The 20,032-nt window shown below is 38.6% G+C and overlaps 1 protein-coding gene across 1 annotated transcript in view; it reads left to right on the top strand.

Annotated features, from left to right (window-relative positions):
- RGS22 (regulator of G protein signaling 22) overlaps window positions 1-20,032 on the top strand; it is a 162,911-nt gene that overhangs the window by 122,517 nt on the left and 20,362 nt on the right. The window contains exons 19-21 of the mRNA XM_064384452.1: window positions 2,448-2,516; window positions 5,340-5,501; window positions 17,710-17,889. Of these exons, the coding sequence (XP_064240522.1) occupies window positions 2,448-2,516; window positions 5,340-5,501; window positions 17,710-17,889 (411 nt within the window). The remainder of the gene's footprint in view (window positions 1-2,447; window positions 2,517-5,339; window positions 5,502-17,709; window positions 17,890-20,032) is intronic.

Here is a 20,032-nt window from a genome sequence, read left to right as displayed (position 1 = left end):
GCATGCACTACCATGCCTAGCTAATTTAAAAAAAATTTTTTTTTAAGAGATGGAGACTTGTTATGTGCCCAGGAAGGTCTCAAACTCCTAGGATCAAGCAGTACTCCTGCCTTGGCCTCCCAAAGTGCTAGGATTACAGGTGTGAGCCACCATGCCAGGCCTTAGTCATTGTACTTCTGTTGAGAGTGGTTTAAAGTATGGAGTCAGCCAAGTGTGGTGGCATGCACTTGTAGTCCCAGCTACTTGGAAGGCTGAAGGAGGAGGATCACTTGAGTCTAGGAGATTGAGGCTGCAGTGAGCTGTGATTACATCACTGCACTCCGGCCTGGGTGACAGAGTGAAACCCTGTCTCTAAAATAATAATAATAATTTTTGTTAAAAAAGCATGGAGTCAAATTTTCCAAGTTACTGGCTTTTTGTTTGTTTTAGAGACACGGGTCTCCCTGTTGTCCCAGTGTCCAAACTAGAATGCAGTGGCTATTCACAGGCACGAACATAGTGCGCTACAGCTTTGAACCACTGGGGCTCAATCAGTCTTACTGCCTCCGCCTCTGAGTTGCTGGGACTATAGGCAAGTGCCGCACTGCCCAGCTCCGACTGCCAAGTTTTAATCTCAGCACTGCCACTTATTAGTTGTACCACCTGTAAGTTTCATAAATTGTTTCCTCATTTGAAAAATTGAGTTAGTCATAGTAATTACTTAGTAAGGTTGTTCTGAAAAATGAAGTGAAATTAACATGTGTTTAGTTTCTTAGAATGGTGCTTGGCACATGGCAAACACTCAAATGTTATCTATTAATATAGTTGTTATTTTTAATATTATTAAGTCCTCACACAGTGGACAAGGTTATACAAGGATATTCATTGCAATGTCAAATGGGGGAAGAATTAGATAAGTTATGACAATTCCATACTATGGAAAAATATGGAGATTTCCTTACAAAATGAGATTAAAAATAAAAATGAGATTTCCACATGTACTATATGAAAGATATTATTTATCAAACAAAACAAGCAGGATGCAGAACAATATATAGAAGATAATCCCATTAGATTTGCTTATATCTATGTCTATGCACATCCATCTGTCCATCCATCCATCCATCCGTTTATGTTTACGCTTATGGAAGAAAAATATCTAAAAGGATCTGCCTCCTGGGAATGGGTTTGGGGACCGAGAAGGATTTTTACTTTTTATTTTGTAAAGTGGGCTTGTCTTTGCTTTGCTTTGTCTTATTTTTATTTTATAAGAAGTATTACTTTGATAATTTAAAATGTCATTAGCATACCTAAAAGCAGGCAAACCCGATCTTTACAAAAATAACACAAGGGTCAGAAAACATATAATTTTGGACTTTAGTATGCAAAGCCACATGCCATTAATACTAATCAGGAAGAACATGAAACACTCTGTGGCCTACTTATTTGGAAATATCCGTAGTCATTTGATCTGAGGAACTTATGGAAAAGACAGTACAGCTGGGAACACAGAATTTATAGTATGGAGATGAAGAATTGACTTTAGGCAAAACATTCCTGGAAATAAGCTTTGGGAAAACTCAAATCTCCTCATTCCCTTTCTTCAGGCTAACTCCAATTCTCTATCCAAAGCCAAATAAAAGGACATCTGGCTTGCTAGTATTATTTACCACATTTCCACATTCTGTTTATCACTGTAATTTTATTGTAATGCATAGTCATTTATTAGCATTCTTTGGATGGCCAGCAAAATAAACTGATTCTGGCAACCTTGAACCAAATACAGAAAGGAAGGGTGATAATTTATTCTAAAATGGTGCTGGGGCATTTCACGCATATAAAGAGGTGACGCCCAAGCCTTAGAAAAGATGTAGCCCAGGACAGCCCTAGGAACCCAAGAAAAATTCTCGGATCTTTCCTCCTGACTCTGTCTATCAAAAAGACTTAACCCCAGTGATTCCAGTCCTTATCTAGATCTGCTTCTGGATAGATCTGCTTTGGACAGGGAGATAGAGACAATAGCACAGATTTGTTATGAGTGGTTCCCAAGAAAGGGGAAATAATATGAGTAGGCAATAACTCCAAGAAATATCTACTACATTTCTCTGTTGAGTAACTTTTAGTACTTTTTTAAAATTAGTTGTGAAAGCATATGGCTAGAAAATGGCTAAAAAGTCTGAGCAGTCGTATTTGTCTTTCCAGCTTCAATTCCCATCTGAGCTCAAGTGAAACTATCATTATTTGGGTATTGTTACCTCTATTTTACAGATGAGAATACAGCATTCAGAAGAATTTGGTACCTGATCACAGAGCTTCCATTTTTAAGTTTGATCCTCTTTCTCTTAAGCTTCACTATCTCTTGTCCAAGTTAATCTTTATCTCATTGTTTTAACTACTAAATTAGTAAATTATTTCAAACCTTTAGACATTCTGAATAACTGGGATAAAATAATTGATTTTGCTTTCAGGTACAGATGAAAGACATAGCAGAAGAGCTGTTACTACAGAAGCCCGAAAAGAAAATCGGAATCTGGAAGGCAAGTAATATTTGTTATATTCTTCCTCTTGTAAGTTTTCCTCTGTCAAAGTATTGTTTTTCCTTCCCTTTCTTGTTCAAAAGTCCTCACTGAAGACACACTTTTTTCTAAACTGCCGACTGAGCACTGATACTGTTTTTAATTGGTGAATGGAATTTGGAGGAAAATGTGACTCTACCAGAACTCTGTTCTTTTTAAAAAAATTATTATTATTATTGTTATTATTATCATCATCATCATTTTTAGGGTCTTGCTGTGTTGCCCAGGCCAGAGTACATGGCATGATCATAGCTCATTGTAACATCTAACTTCTGGGCTCAAGTGATCCTCTTGCCTTAGCCTCCTGAGTAAAGAGCTCTATTCTTAAAGAGATCCTTGACCTGCGCAACCTTAGAAGTGTGCAATTGCCTTAAGTATGTATTTTTCTTCATTCTGCATGTCATGGATTTACTGAGACAAGCTGTGCATTCCAACATATGATAGTTTATTATTAAGAGTGAGTTACATAAAAAATGAGCAACATGTAGCAGAATCAGCAGGTTAAATAATCGTACATTTTGACATACATCTATCTATCTATCTATCTATCTATCTATCCATCCATCCATCCATCCATCCATCGACAGAGTCTCTGTTGCCCAGGCTGGAATGCAGTGGCATGATCTCAGCTCACTGCAACCTCAGCCTCCTGGGTTCAAGCAAGCCTCGGGCCTCAGCCTCCCCAGTAGTTGGGATTACAGGCACATGCCACCGCGCCTGGCTAATTTTTTGTATTTTTAATATAGATGGGGTTTTGCCATGTTGCCCAGGCTGATCTTGAACCCCTGAGCTCAGGCAATCCACCCGTCTTGGGCTCCCAAAGTGTTAGGATTACAGGTGTGAGCCACCATGCCTGGCACATTATCCCTTCTATTTAGAATTGCATTTTAGTCATAACTGTATACTGTTCCCAGGCATCCTCACAAGGGCCCTTTGCCGAGCAGGAGCACACATAAAAAATCAAATCAAATAAAAATAGAAATAAAAATAATAAAAACAAAAAGAATTACATTTTAGCTTTAAAAGAATTAAGATAACTATCACTTTGGTGTCTTAAAACCAATACAATATAGTACCTGGCTAGAAATGGCCTATTTTGCTTTGTAACAAGCATGATAAACATAGTCTGTCTTTTGAGCTTACAAATTTATGTGTATTTATCCTTCTGCAGGTCCTGATAAAATGTCCAACTAGACCTAGATGACCCTCTGCTAACTAACAAAGATAAATGTTTTTTGAATATTAGAGGAATATATGTATCTGTCATTATGCGCTTTTCTGTATTTTCCCCTTGAAAAGAAAGAAACGTTTTAAATGTTTCTTTTTTGCTGCTTTTTGCTATAATTTTGATTGAAATATTATATAGAATGAGATTATTTTTATATAATTGTGTATTACATATATTTTATTATTTTGTTTAAATTACAGGTTTTAGTTAAATTTCTAAGTTTTAGTATCTTAAGCAGATCTTAAAATATTATTTGCTGAGTGGGTTTTAAATAAACATCCCAGTCTAATATGTAGTTGTTCCTAAAATTTGTAGGGCTATAATTTTAATATGGACCATATGGTGGAGGTCTTAACATTTTGTCCAGAGAATGTGACATGTGTCTCACTAAAATAGTGATAGACATCTATTCACCTTATCTGGGTTAATGGCACCACCATTCATCTAGACTGCCTGGAGTGGCCTTCACTTTTCAGTTTCCAACTCAGATGTCATCCTCAAGGCCCTTCTCTGAAAGGTTTTACTCCTCCAGGCAGAATTAGTTACTCCTCCTTTATGTTACCATGGCACTTTAAAAAAATATAACTCTCTAAACACATAAATTGATGGTCACATATGTTTCTTTCAAGGAATTTATGTGTGGCTAAATACATCTAAAACATCGTCTTTGGAATGATACTTCCTTGCATGCTTTTAAGCTAAAAATCAGCTTTGGGGAACTTCATCATTAAAACCTATTTAGTGAATTCAACAAAATCAATTTCTTATGTTTTCAATCTGAGAGGCTAAGTGATTTTAAATAGGCAAAATTAGAAAAAGTAGATATTTTGTATTTCCAAATTGTAAAGATATAAAATAAATGTAGATAAAAATACCTTTAGGTGTTACTAAAATGCCATGGGTGCTTCTAGCTTCTATGTTATGTAAAGTAAACCCACAGTCAGAGGAATTTTATCAAAATAATTTATTAATGATCATTATTTATCATTTTTAATCACAATTTATTAAAATAATATAAAGATGTCTCATCTAAAAATATATTTCCAGGATAAAATTATAGTGAAGCTCTATAGTAAATTATTTAACTTGTAGAATCAATTGATAATTTTTTCTTAAAAAATGAAAAATGTATTAAGTGTTCAACTACTTTTTAAAGGCAGGAGAATTATATATTAATATATAACATAATAAAATAAATAATGTAATAACATATAATCATAACATTATGGTTATTTTGTTTTGTTTAAGCACAGAACTCATACAATGCGCTAAAAAGTAGTTTTTCACCATAATCTCAAGCTGTAATAACTGCTAACATTTTTAAACAATGTAGTCATATGGTCTAAATCATTTAGTCATTTCTTGTTCGCTCTACCTCCTAAAACTGAAGCCATAAAAAATATAAAGGAAACAAAAGAGAAAGGAATGAGGGGAAAGTTGCCAAATTCTATTGTAGCTGTGCCACAAATTTCAACAGGCAAAATTATAGGAGATAGAAGTTGGTAATTGTTAGCCTAATTAATGAGCTAATTCCATATATTCTCTGTTTTGGACAGCCTGTGGAGAGTAAGTGGATCTCTTCATCTTGTGAAATAATTGCTTTTCGCAAAGCATTATTGAATCCAGTTACTTCAAGACAGTTTCAACGTTTTGTGGCTCTAAAAGGAGATTTGTTGGAAAATGGGGTACTATTTTGGCAAGAAGTACAAAAATATAAGGTATTGTATTGGGAGTAGAGAAAACAACCTGTTTTGAGGAGGAAATGCATTAAAATGTCAGATTTTTAAACTAACTTTATGCACAATATTTGTATGATATCCCAATTTTGCCATCTTCTTCCTACCAGTATATAAATATTGTGATATTTATTGTCCAATCTCTAGATACATTTATTATTATACAGTGAAGAGTAAGAGTGAAACCTGGAATGATAATACAGGTTGAGCATTCCAAGTCTGAAAATCTGAAACCCGAAATGTTCCAAAGTCTGAAACTTTTTAAAAGCCAACATGATACTCAAAGTAAATGCTCCTTGGAGTATCTCAGATTTTGGATTTTTGGATCTGGAATGCTCAACCAGTAGGTGTAATATAAATATTCCCAAATCAAAAGAGAATCCAAAATCTAAAACGCTTCTGGTCCCAACCATTTCAGATGAGGAATACTCAACCTGTATTAGGTTTTTTTTAGGTATTAACATACATATGATTTAATGAAAACCTTCCCGAAGAGAGTTTTAACTATATTTCTACATATCAGTTATCTCTAAATGTACGTGCATATTTTTTCTAACAATATTTATATTTGGTGTATCCATACAACCAACCAAGATCTCCTTGTAAGAATCCCTCTCAGCCATATTTATAGTAATAGTAATCAAAAAAACAGAATTATGGATAAATAAACCAACAGAGAAAAGAAAGGAATTAGAAAGAATTACAGATTAGAAAGAATAGCCAAATTCTTAAAAAAGTAAGTACAGGCCGGGCGCGGTGGCTCAAGCCTGTAATCCCAGCACTTTGGGAGGCCGAGGCGGGTGGATCACGAGGTCAAGAGATCGAGATCATCCTGGTCAACATGGTGAAACCCCGTCTCTACTAATACAAAAAAAAAATTAGCTGGGCACGGTGGCGCGTGCCTGTAATCCCAGCTACTCAGGAGGCTGAGGCAGGAGAATTGCCTGAACCCAGGAGGCGGAGGTTGCGGTGAGCCGAGATCGCACCATTGCACTCCAGCCTGGGTATCAAGAGCAAAACTCCGTCTCAAAAAAAAAAAAAAAAAAAAAAAAAAAAAAAAAAAAAGTAAGTACAAGAGAAATGGTTAGGTACAAAGCAGTTTATTTTCAAGGTTAAGTGTTTAATGTAATCAGATATAATCTTTGCGTGGAAAAGGAGGAAGGGACTTTTCATGTTATGTTGTCTAGACTCAAATGAAGAAATGTTGTCTAGAAATATTGAAAGATATTTCAGTCTTTGCTTAAATGCTCCCAGAGGTAGCAGGCTGATTTCCTTGCAAGCAGCCTATTCCATCCCACTGTAAAAGTGGGGAATAAAAATTAACAATTTAGCCGGGCGCAGTGGCTCATGCCTGTAATCCCAACACTCTGGGACGCTGAGGTGGGTGGATCACCTGAGGTTGGGAGTTTGAGACCAGCCTGACCAACATGGAGAAACTCCATCTCTACTAAAAAAAATACAAAATTAGCCGGTATGGTGGCACATGCCTGTAATCCCAGCTACTTGAGAGGCTGAGGCAGGAGAATTGTTTCAACCAAGGAGGCAGAGGTTGCAGTGAGCCAAGATCGCACCATTGCACTCCAGCCTGGGCAACAAGAGCAAAACTCCATGTCAAAAAAAAATTAACAATTTAAGACTATAATGCTTTCAAATGGCCTGTAACTATGTATTATGTGATGCTAAAACAGTTACTCAACATATTATTTAGTAGTTGCTCAATAAAATCTATTTCCAAGCTTTTCCAACATACAATAAAACTGTTCTCTACACTTTTCTGTTATCAACAGTTTTTATACTATTCCCAACTGAAGCTGTAACATTAAAAAAAATTTTTTTTGAGACAGGGTCTCACTTTGTTGCCCAGGCTGGAGTACAGTGGCACAAGACAGCTCACAGCTTTGACCTTCTGGGTTCAAGTGATCTTCCCACCTCAGCCCCCCAAGTAGCTGGGAGTATAGGCATGCACCACCATGCCTGGCTGATTTTTAATTTTTTTGTATAGATAGAGTCTCCCTATGATACCCAGACTGGTAAAAAAAAAAATTTGAGAGAAGTTTTTTCACAATCTTTCACATGAGCAATATTAAAATAATTTTTTGGTAATTAGAAAGGAGGAGTGTGTTTTCCACAATAGGTAATCTTTTATTATGGTGGACATAACTATCTTTAAGCTAATATGAATATGAACAAGCCTGCCCCTGCTAGGACAAGAGGTAATGAGATAAACTTTGTAAGATCAGTATTTTCAAAACCAACTATAGACTTATACACAGTTAACCTGTAGTTTTGTGACTTTCTCCTTTAAGGCTGCCCTTGGTCTCCATTTTAATATCATTTCTACAGTATAGCATGAAGGGCTTACAATACTAGGTAGCTATAAGAGTACATTTATTTATATAACAAACATTTATTCAGTATCAAATGTGCCAGGCATCATGCTAGATTGTAGCCATAAAAAGTTGAGTACAACACTCTGCCCTCTCTCAGGCAGGAAGACGTCATGAGAACAAATATTAGGAAATAGTGTTGATTCTGATCCATGTTCTGACTAGGTATAGTTTTAGCACAGAGGAGAGAATGATGGGGTTGGGGATAATAGGTCAGAGAGGTCTCAGCAAGAGTGATGATACTTGCATTGGGCAGTGGGGGAGTTGGCCAGCTGGAAGGCATTTGTTCCACTTGATAATCTAATCAAGCTAACTCTTATAGGGCTTATTCTTATTAAGTGTTTACTATGTGCCAGATATTTTGTCTTGATGCTTTTCATGTAATAATGAATGTATTCTTTACAAGAATCCCATGAGGTCAAGGATGTCATTCTCATCACTTCATAGATGAAACTAATGCACAGAGAGGCTAAGAAATTCCCAACATCACGCAGTTAACTAACTGGTAGAGCTAGACTTTGAACTAGGTCATTCTATTGCTAAAGCCCATGTCCTTAACCACTAAGCTATGCTGCATCTCAGTATTGACTGTGGTAATGTACAAAGAGATGGCTGGAGTAATCTTAGTCAAACATTGCTCTAGATTGTAAAAAGTTGGAAAGAACCCTGTTGTACAACGAGGACATTGGTTACTAAATTATCTATACAATAGAATATTCTGTAGCCATTAAAAGTTTTGCAGGAGAATAATCAATGATGGGAAAAGATATTCTGATCACTGATCTTTTTTAAAAACTACTAAAAAACAGTACGGTTTAATCTAAAGTATGTGTAGATGTTTGTGTTTGTGTGTGTGTGTGTGTGTGTGTGTATCCATAGAGAAAAGACTGGAAAAATTTATTTATCCAAAAAATATTTGTTAAGCACTTACCAAGGACCTGGCCAAATCCTGAGGATACAACTGTGATCAAAACAGCCTACCCTGGCTTATCCATTGCACTCCGGATGTGCTGACCCATGTGATTTCCCCAAATGTGGGAAACTTGACTGCATAATTTGTGGTAGTGGGGGACTGCATTCGAGGAAAAAAAAAAACAGCCTATGCTGTTAAAGCTTGTAGTATCAGAGGAAGGACAAATGAGTGGTAGGCAAGGCAATTATAAGAGTATGACTAGTGCAACAAGGGAAGAAGCAGTGTGCTATGGGAGTAACTGAGATGGACGTCTCTCCGGGACTGAGTCACAGAAAGCTTACTAGAGGAAAGTATGCTTAAACTGAGACCTTAATAATAAGCAAGAGTTAACTAAGCTAATGACACAACAGGCCAGAACAATTATAAAAAAATCAGTTATGAATCAGTCCAAATGCTGTCCTTTTGCTCAAGATTATAATTGTATAACTTCACAAATTTGTTTTTATTTCACAAGCCTTATATTCCATAATTAGAAGGCCAATTGAATAATATATATTACATAATTAGAATTCCATAATTTGGAGGCTAATTGAATAATAAAATGGGCTTTTTCTTTTCTTTTCTTTTTTCGAAACACTGGCTTACTCTGTTGCCCAGGCTGGAGTACTGTGATGTGATCATGGCCCACTGCAGCTTCCACCTCCCTGGGCTCAGGTGATCCTCCCACCTCAGCCTCCCCAGTATCTGGGACTACAGGCATGCACCACCATGCACAGCTAATATTTTGTATTTTTTTGTAGAGACAGAGTTTCACCATGTTGCCCAGGATGGTCTCAAACTCCTGGGCTCAAGCATTCTGCCTGCCTTGTCCTCCCAAATTGTTGGGATTAGAAGCAATGAGCCACCATACCTGGCCTAAATAGGCTTTTTTCTAAGGTGATATGAGTATGAAGTGCTAATTGTCACAATGTAACATTTATATTAAGCTTTTTTCACACTGAACTTATATCAAATTATATATAAAGTTTTACATGAAAGACATCAGAATTTTTTATTTCTTTCATAATATCCATAGGAGAGTTATTACAATGCCCAGCATATACTAGGTACTTAATAACCTAGTATATTGGTTCATTTCTGGGTCTAAAGTGAGAAGTTTTCAAATTTGTTTTCTTTCTGATGATTTGGAAAACAAAGTCTTTGACAGAGAAATGCCATAATTCAAGCTAAAATACTTCTTTTTTTTTTTTTTTTTTTTTTTTTTTTTTTTTTAATTGCATTTTAGGTTTTGGGGTACATGTGAAAAACATGCAAAGTTGTTGCATAGGTGCATTCATGGCAGTGTGATTTGCTGCCTCCCTCCCCCTCACCCATATCTGGCATTTCTCCCCATGCTATCCCTCCCCAACTCCCCCCACCGCTGTCCCCCCCACTCCCCCGCAACAGACCCCCGTGTATAGTGCTCCCCTCCCTGTGTCCATGTGTTCTCCTTGTTCAACACCCTCCTATGAGTGAGAACATGTGGTGTTTGGTTTTGTGTTCTTGTGTCAGTTTGCTGAGAATGATGGCTTCCAGGTTCATCCATGTCCCTACAAAGGACGCGAACTCCTCATTTTTAATGGCTGCATAATATTCCATGGTATATATGTGCCACATTTTTCCTGTCCAGTCTATCATCGATGGGCATTTGGGTTGGTTCCAGGTCTTTGCTATTGTAAACTGTGCTGCAATGAACATTCGTGTGCATGTGTCCTTATAGTAGAACGATTTATAATCCTTTGGATATATGCCCAGTAATGGGATTGCTGGGTCAAATGGAATTTCTATTTCTAGGTCCTTGAGGAATCGCCACACTGTTTTCCACAGTGGTTGAACTAATTTACACTCCCACCAACAGTGTAAAAGTGTTCCTATTTCTCCACATCCTCTCCAGCATCTATTTTCTCCAGATTTTTTAATGATCGCCATTCTAACTGGCGTGAGATGGTATCTCAATGTAGTTTTGATTTGCATTTCTCTAATGACCAGTGATGATGAGCATTTTTTCATATGTTTGTTGGCCTCTTGTATGTCTTCTTTTGTAAAGTATCTGTTCATATCCTTCGCCCATTTTTGAATGGGCTTGTTTGTTTTTTTCTTGTAAATCTTTTTTAGCTCGTTGTAAATTCTGGATATCAGCCCTTTGTCAGATGGGTAGGCTGCAAAAATTTTTTCCCATTCTGTTGGTTGCCGATTCACTCTATTGACTGTTTCTTTTGCCGTGCAGAAGCTGTGGAGTTTGATTAGGTCCCATTTGTCTATTTTGGCTTTTGTTGCCAATGCTTTTGGTGTTTTGGTCATAAAGTCCTTGCCTACGCCTATGTCCTGAATGGTTTTGCCTAGGTTTCCTTCTAGTGTTTTTATGGTGTTACGACTTATGTTTAAGTCTTTAATCCATCTGGAGTCAATTTTAGTGTAAGGTGTCAGGAAGGGGTCGAGTTTCTGCTTTCTGCATATGGTTAGCCAGTTTTCCCAACACCACTTATTGAACAGGGAATCCTTTCCCCATTGCTTGTTTTTATCAGGTTTGTCAAAGATCGGGTGGTTGTAGATATGTTGTGTCGCCTCCGACGCCTCTGTTCTGTTCCATTGGTCTATATCTCTGTTTTGGTACCAGTACCATGCTGTTTTGATTACTGTAGCCTTGTAGTAGAGTTTGAAGTCCGGTAGTGTGATGCCTCCCGCTTTGTTCTTTTTGCTTAGAATTGACTTGGCTATGCGGGCTCTCTTTTGGTTCCATATGAAGTTTAAGGTGGTTTTTTCCAGTTCTGTGAAGAAGGTCATTGGTAGCTTGATGGGGATAGCGTTGAATCTGTAAATTACTTTGGGCAGTATGGCCATTTTCACGATATTGATTCTTCCTAACCATGAACATGGAATGTTTCTCCATCTGTTTGTGTCCTCTCTTATTTCGTTGAGCAGTGGTTTGTAGTTCTCCTTGAAGAGGTCCTTTACGTTCCTTGTTAGTTGTATTCCTAGGTATTTTATTCTCTTTGTAGCAATTGTGAATGGCAGTTCGTTCTTGATTTGGCTCTCTTTAAGTCTATTATTGGTGTATAGGAATGCTTGTGATTTTTGCACATTGATTTTGTATCCTGAGACTTTGCTGAAGTTGCTTATCAGTTTCAGGAGATTTTGGGCTGAGATGATGGGGTCTTCTAGATATACAATCATGTCGTCTGCAAATAGAGACAATTTGACTTCCTCCTTTCCTAATTGAATACCCTTTATTTCTTTTTCTTGTCTGATTGCTCTGGCTAGAACTTCCAGTACTATATTGAATAGGAGTGGTGAGAGAGGACATCCTTGTCTAGTGCCCGATTTCAAAGGGAATGCTTCCAGTTTTTGCCCATTCAGTATGATATTGGCTGTTGGTTTGTCATAAATAGCTTTTATTATTTTGAGGTACGTTCCGTCGATACCTAGTTTATTGAGAGTTTTTAGCATAAAGGGCTGTTGAATTTTGTCGAAGGCCTTCTCTGCATCAATTGAGATAATCATGTGGTTTTTGTCTTTGTTTCTGTTTATGTGGTGAATTACATTTATAGACTTGCGTATATTGAACCAGCCTTGCATCCCCGGGATGAATCCTACTTGATCATGGTGGATAAGCTTTTTGATGTGCTGTTGCAATCGGCTTGCCAGTATTTTATTGAAGATTTTTGCATCTATGTTCATCATGGATATTGGCCTGTAATTTTCTTTTCTTGTTGAGTCTCTGCTGGGTTTTGGTATTAGGATGATGTTGGTCTCATAAAATGATTTGGGAAGGATTCCTTCTTTTTGCATTATTTGAAATAGTTTCAGTAGGAATGGTATCAGTTCCTCTTTGTATGTCTGGTAGAATTCGGCTGTGAACCCATCTGGACCTGGGCTTTTTTTGGGTGGTAGGCTCTTAATTGCTGCCTCGACTTCAGACCTTGTTATTGGTCTATTCAGGGTTTCGACTTCTTCCTGGTTTAGGCTTGGGAGGAGGCAACTGTCCAGGAATTTATCCATTTCTTCCAGGTTTTCTAGTTTATGTGCATAGAGTTGTTTGTAATAATCTCTGATGATGGTTTGAATTTCTCTGGCATCTGTGATGATATCCCCTTTATCATTTTTTACTGCATCTATTTGGTTATTCTCTCTTTTCTTTTTTATTAGTCTGGCTAGTGGTCTGTCTATTTTGTTGATCCTTTCAAAAAACCAGCTCCTGGATTTATTGATTTTTTGAAGGGTTTTTCGTGTCTCTATCTCCTTCAATTCTGCTTTGATCTTAGTTATTTCTTGTCTTCTGCTACGTTTTGAGTTTTTTTGATCTTGCTCCTCTAGCTCTTTCAATTTTGACGATAGAGTGTCAATTTTAGATCTCTCCTTTCTTCTCATGTGGGCACCTATTGCTATATATTTTCCTCTAGAGACTGCTTTAAATGTGTCCCAGAGATTCTGGTATGTGGTGTCTTCGTTCTCGTTGGTTTCGAAGAACATCTTTATTTCTGCCTTCATTTCAGTGTTTATCCAGTCAACATTCAGGAGAAAGTTGTTCAATTTCCATGAGGCTGTGCGGTTCTGGGTTGGCTTCTGAATTCTGAGTTCTAACTTGATTGCACTGTGGTCTGAGAGACTGTTTGTTATGGTTTCCATTCTTTTGCATTTGCTGAGGAGTGATTTACTTCCAATTATGTGGTCAATTTTAGAGTAGGTGTGATGTGGTGCTGAGAAGAATGTATATTCTGTGGATTTGGGGTAGAGAGTTCTGCAAATGTCTATTAGGTTTGCTTGTTCCAGATCTGAGTTCAAGTCCTGGATATCCTTGTTAATTTTCTGTCTCGTTGATCTGTCTAATATTGACAATGGGGTGTTGAAGTCTCCCACTATTATTGTATGGGAGTCTAGGTCTCTTTGTAAGTCTTTAAGAACTTGCCTTATGTATCTAGGTGCTCCTGTATTAGGTGCATATATATTTAGGATCGTTAGCTCTTCTTGTTGCATTGATCCTTTTACCATTATGTAATGTCCTTCTTTGTCTCTTTTGATCTTTGTTGCTTTAAAGTCTATTTTATCAGAGATGAGAATTGCAACTCCTGCTTTTTTTTGTTCTCCATTTGCTTGGTAAATCTTCCTCCATCCCTTTATTTTGAGCCTTTGTGTATCCTTGCTTGTGAGGTGGGTTTCCTGGATACAGCACACTGATGGGTTTTGTCTTTTTATCCAATTTGCCAATCTGTGTCTTTTGATTGGGGCATTTAGTCCATTTACATTTAGGGTTAATATTGTTATATGTGAATTTGATCCTGTCATTTTGATGCTAGCTGGCTGTTTTGCCCATTGGTTGATGCAGATTCTTCATTGTGTTGATGCTCTTTACCATTTCGTGCATTTTTGGAGTGGCTGGTACTGGTTGTTTTTTTCTATGTGTAGTGTCTCCTTCAGGAGCTCTTGTAAAGCTGGTCTGGTGGTGACGAAATCTCTGAGTGCTTGCTTGTTCTCAAAGGATTTTATTTTTCCTTCACTTATGAAGCTTAGTTTGGCTGGATATGAAATTCTGGGTTGAAAGTTCTTTTCTTTAAGGATGTTGAATATCGGCCCCCACTCCCTTCTGGCCTGTAGGGTTTCTGCTGAGAGATCTGCTGTAAGTCTGATGGGCTTCCCTTTGTGGGTAACCTGACCTTTCTCTCTGGCTGCCCTTAGTATTTTCTCCTTCATTTCAACCCTGGCGAATCTGACGATTATGTGCCTTGGGGTTGCTCTTCTAGAGGAATATCTTTGTGGTGTTCTCTGTATTTCCTGGACTTGAATATTGGCCTGCCTTGCTAGGTTGGGGAAGTTTTCCTGGATAATATCCTGAAGAGTATTTTCCAGCTTGGATGCATTCTCTTCGTCACATTCAGGTACACCTATCAAACGTAGATTAGGTCTTTTCACATAGTCCCATATTTCTTGTTGACTCTGTTCATTCCTTTTTACCCTGTTTTCTCTAATCTTGCCTTCTCGTTTTATTTCATTGAGTTGATCTTCGACCTCTGATATCCTTTCTTCTGCTTGGTCAATTCGGCTGTTGAAACTTGTGCATGCTTCGCGAAGTTCTCGTGTTGTGTTTTTCAGCTCCATCAATTCGCTCATATTCCTCTCTAAGTTGTCCATTCTCGTTAACATTTCATCAAGTCTTTTTTCAAGGTTCTTAGTTTCTTTGCATTGGGTTAGAACATGTTCTTTTAGCTCACGGAAGTTTCTTATTATCCACTTTCTGAAAGCTGATTCTGTCATTTCATCACACTCATTCTCCATCCAGTCTTGTTCCCTTGCTGGTGAGGAGTTGTGCTCCCTTGTAGGAGGAGAGGTGTTCTGGTTTTGGGTGTTTTCATCCTTTTTGCGCTGGTTTCTTCCCATCTTTGTGGATTTATCCACCTATCGACTTTGTAGTTGCTGTCTTTCTGATTTTGGTAATTTTAAGTCTGCAGTAGCTGAACTCATAAACCCCCTTTTCTTCCCCCTAGGTGGTCTGTCCCAGGGAATTAGGGCGTTATGATTTTCCACTGTTGCAATGGTTTTCCCTGCCCACAAGGTGGCAGCCTAGTCACACTCAGCCTGCAGAGGCTTCGTTGAGCTGCTGTGGGCAAATTGTCCTGGGAACTGCAGGGTGTTTCCCGGTGGGTGACGCCCCTCCTCCACAGAGCTGGACCGTCCCCTGTTCAGCCGTGTTTCCGGAGGCGTCCTCTTTGCCCAGGAAACTCTTGGGTTGAGTCCCTGCCTCAGCTCCCCTTGCTGGCCCAGAGGGGATCCGGTCTCGCTCACTCTGCACAAGGGGCCGCTGCTCCCTGCCTCGGGTGCAGGCAGAGCAGCCGCGCCAGTCCAACCAGCGGCGCTGGCAACCCGTGGAACTTCTCCACCTTTGAATCTCCTGGTCTGTGGGCAGTAAAAATCCGCTGCCCTGTGAGCCGCTGCATCAGCCAAAGCAGCGGCTCTGAGATTCGTGGCGCGCCCTTGCCCGGGAGTGTCCTGGCTTGAATCCCTGCTTCAGCTCCCCTTGCTGGCTCAGAGGTGATTCAGTCTCTCTCGCTCTGTACGTGGATCCGCCGCCCCCCACCTCAGGGCGTAGGCCGAGCGGCGCGCCGCTCCGCTCAAACCAGCAGCGCTGGTGACCCGTGCGGCTCCTCCTCCTGTTAATCCCCTGGTCTGTGGTCAGTAAAAATCTGTCTGGAAATGCGGCGTCCACTCACCCTCTGTGCCTTCTTTCGGAGCTGCGATCCCGACTTCCTCCTAATCGGCCATCTTGAAAACCTCCTCCTAAAATACTTCTTTATTTAAAAAAGTGATAGCCCTACACCTGTGACTTTAAAACTAGCTCATTTTGGGCAAAGGACATGAACAGATACTTTGCAAAAGGTATATAAGCATCCATGAAACATATGAAGAAATGCTCATCATCACTAATCATCAGAGAAATGCAAATCAAAACCACAGTGAGTTAAAGCACACCAATCAGAATAGCTATTATTAAACAGTCAGAAAACAATAGCTGCTTAATGAGGCTGCTGAGAAAAGGGAGTGTTTATACACTGTTGGCAGGAATGTAAATTAGTCCAGCCACTGTGGAAAGCAGTCTGGAGATTTCTCAAAGAAATTAAAACAGAGCCACCATTTGACCCACCAATTCCATGACTGGGTGCATGCCCCAAGGAGAATAAATCATTCTACCAAAAAGATAAATGTACACATACATTTATCACTGCACTATTCACAATAGCAAAGACATGGAATCAACCCAGGTGGCCATGAATGGTAGACTGGGTAAAGAAAATGTGGTACATATACACCATGGAATACTACACAGCCATAAAAAAGAATGAAATCATGTCCTTTGCAGCAATGTGGGTGGAGCTGGAGGCCATTATCATAAGGGAATTAATGTAGAAACAGAAAACCAAAACCACATGTTGTCACTTGTAAGTGGGAACTAAACATTGGGCACATATGGACATAAAGATGGGAATAATAGACACTGCTGACTACTAGAAGGGGTAGTGAGGGGAGGGTGGGTTGAAAACCTACCCATTGGGTACTACGCTCACTACCTAAGTGACAGGATCTGTAACCCAAATTTCAGTATCACGCAATATTCCCATGTAACAAACTTGCACATGTACCCCTTGTGTCTAAAATAAATGTTGACAATTTTTTAAATGGCTCATTTTAATATATGATCATTAATTTTAGGTTATCTATAAAGAGGATAATACAATAGGGGAACTACACAATATAGATACTAAAAGACATAGAATGGCACACCTGTTGACAACCAGCATGCCCACTACCATTTTTGAGCCTAAATCACCTTGATGTAAAAGCAGGTCTGGATGGGAAAGCTTTCATATCCCACTGTAGGCTGAGTTAGGTGCCTATTCTCAATGTTCTCCTAGGATACTGTGTATACCTCTATCATAACATTTATTAACTGTCCAAATTGGAGTAACATGTTTTCACACTTCTCCTCTAGTGGAGATTGAACATTAAAAGGGTAGGGGCTATGTCTTGATGCTCAGCTCAGTGTCTGGTATATAACAGGCACTCATTATATAGTTATCAAATAAGTCAAAGTAGATACTAATGCCGTTCCTTTGCCTAGAGGAACAAATGATCAGGATTGTATGAAATCTTTAATTATGTAATGTAGATGTATCAAAGTCTTAGATTCCTCAAATCCAAGAGAAAGAAAATCTATGATTTTTTAAAGACGGCCTTGCCATATCCCAGTGCTCTCTTGACCTAAAGTTGAAATGTATATATTAATTGAAACACATACAGTTCTATTAAGTGTTCTAGTAATGTGTTAATTATATACCATTCTATCTTTCCTTCTCCTATTCAGGACTTGTGCCATTCTCATTGCGATGAGTCTGTTATCCAGAAGAAGATTACAACTGTTATCAACTGCTTTATTAATTCCAGTATTCCACCAGCTTTACAAATTGACATTCCAGTAGAGCAAGCCCAGAAGATTATTGAACACCGAAAGGAATTAGGACCATATGTATTTAGAGAGGCACAGGTAAAAGATCAGGGCATGTGGCTAAGGATATTTTAAAACAGATTGACAATCTTTTCGTTATTTACTTATTTTGAGATGCAGTCTTGCCCTGTCGCCCAGGCTGGGGTGCAATGGCGCAATCTCCACTCCCTGCAACCCCTGCCTCCCAGGTTCAAGTGATTCTCCTGCCTCAGCCTCCCAAGTAGCTGGGATTACAGGCACATGCCACCACGCTCAGCTAATTTTTTTTTGTATCTTTAGTAGAGATGGGGTTTCACCATGTTAGCCAGGCTGATCTCGAACTCCTGACCTCGTGATCCACCCGCCTCAGCCTCCCAAAGTGCTAGGATTACAGGCATGAGCCACTTCCCCTGGCCGACAATCCTTTTAAAGATAGATATCCCTTCTAAGTGCAGGAGTTGAAGAAAACCAACCAAACAAAAAAAGATAGATATCCTTTTGGACTGGGCGTGGTGGCTCATGCCTATAATCCCAGCACTTTGGGAGTCTGAGGCAGGCAGATTATTTGAACTCAGAAGTTTGAGACCAGCCTGGGCAACATCGTGAAACTCTGTCTCTTAAAAAAAAAAAAATCTTAAAAAAAAGTAAATAAAAATAAAAAAAGATAGATATCCTTTTAAAGCTTGTAAATTATTTACATTTGACAAGGTTCCAATCCTCCCAATACTGGGACTTACTCTATTTAATTTAAATAATCTTTGCATATGCCACTGAAATATAAAAAGCTAGTAACTTACATGCAAATGTTTTTCATGATCATATACAGCAAATAAAATTAAATATTACCATTTGGCTTTCCATGGTTACCATTTTTGTTTTTAACTTGTTAAACTCCCGCTAATTCCCTCTTCCTTTCCCACCATTCACATTTCCTTTTAAAATATTTGCTACCACACAAATGTGTAAAATATGTGTGCCCCAAGATTTGTGTATTTTTAAAGATTGGAATATTCACAAAGCTCATAAAATAAGTGAGAGGAGATTTAAGTACTCTACCAACATAAAGTATACAAACTCATGAAAGGAAAACCATGCCTGTTAACCTGCTCAAGTTACTTCTTTTTAAGATAAATAATAGAAAACAGTGACTTGGTGAACATAATTTATTTGCATTTTAAAAAGCCTTTTAGTGATGTTGTTCCTAAAAAATGATTAAGAAAAATAAATTATAATAGGGGTAATAGGGAAGGCCATGTCATGAATGAAGTGATATGAAACAGAGATTTAGGGTATTATTGCCCTTGAGCATGGAAAACGGCAATTATTTTTACATTCATTTGTGAGCCAGCTGTGTTCTAAGTCCTCTAAGGAACTAAAAGTAGACTCACAATCCAAATTATGCATTAAAATAGGCAGAAATATAGACGAATGATTGAGGATGTGCTACAGAGTAATGGTGAAAACATGGTGTCAGAATGGTAACATCTGTTAATAAAAAGACCCTAGAGATAGCTTAGCCTAGCCTGGGTTTCCTGGTAACCAGGCCTGGACTTACCCATCCATATCAAAGGCCTTGAATCTGACCATAAATGTCTGGAGCTGCTGATGCCGGTTAGTTCCAGTACACTCTTCAGGGGTTGCAACCAAAGAAGTTTATTGGAGTCCTCTCGCCTATGACCTCTACCTGATTTTCTAAAACGGAGTCCTAGGTATATCTTAAATATGGATATTAGAGCATCTGAAAATAAATAATCTTTATTTAGGGGCCTCATCCCACCGAATCTGTTGAAACTCCTGTTTTCCCAAGGAAGCTTAGAGAATGGCAGGATACAAGCCCCAGATCTGGTTGGCCATCTCCATGTCTTCCCATTCCTTCATTTGTTTACCTCCATTATCTAATCCATTCCTAAAACTTGGATTAGGAACAAGTCAGGGATTGTGGCTAAGAGATCAGGGCATGTGGCTAAGCATATTTCAAAACAGATTGACAATCCTTTTGTAGATATCCTTTTGGGCTGGGCATGGTGGCTCATGCCTGTAATCCCAGTACTTTGGGAGGCTGAGGCCTCCTTATTATCTGTCATTCTATCTACTCCTCCATTCGACTACCTCACTTTGGATCTGCAGCATGACTCATATGTATTACAGAAACTCCTTGCCTCTGGGTTCTCTCCAAGCCATCCAACTCAGGGCAGACACAGCA

Source organism: Aotus nancymaae, unplaced genomic scaffold, assembly GCF_030222135.1.
Source record: "Aotus nancymaae isolate 86718 unplaced genomic scaffold, 86718_ANA_hifiasm-v0.15.2.pri h1tg000036l, whole genome shotgun sequence".
Taxonomy (NCBI): Eukaryota; Metazoa; Chordata; class Mammalia; order Primates; family Aotidae; genus Aotus; species Aotus nancymaae.
Note: the sequence above shows the minus strand (reverse complement) of the source record. Positions and strands in the feature narration are given on the sequence as shown.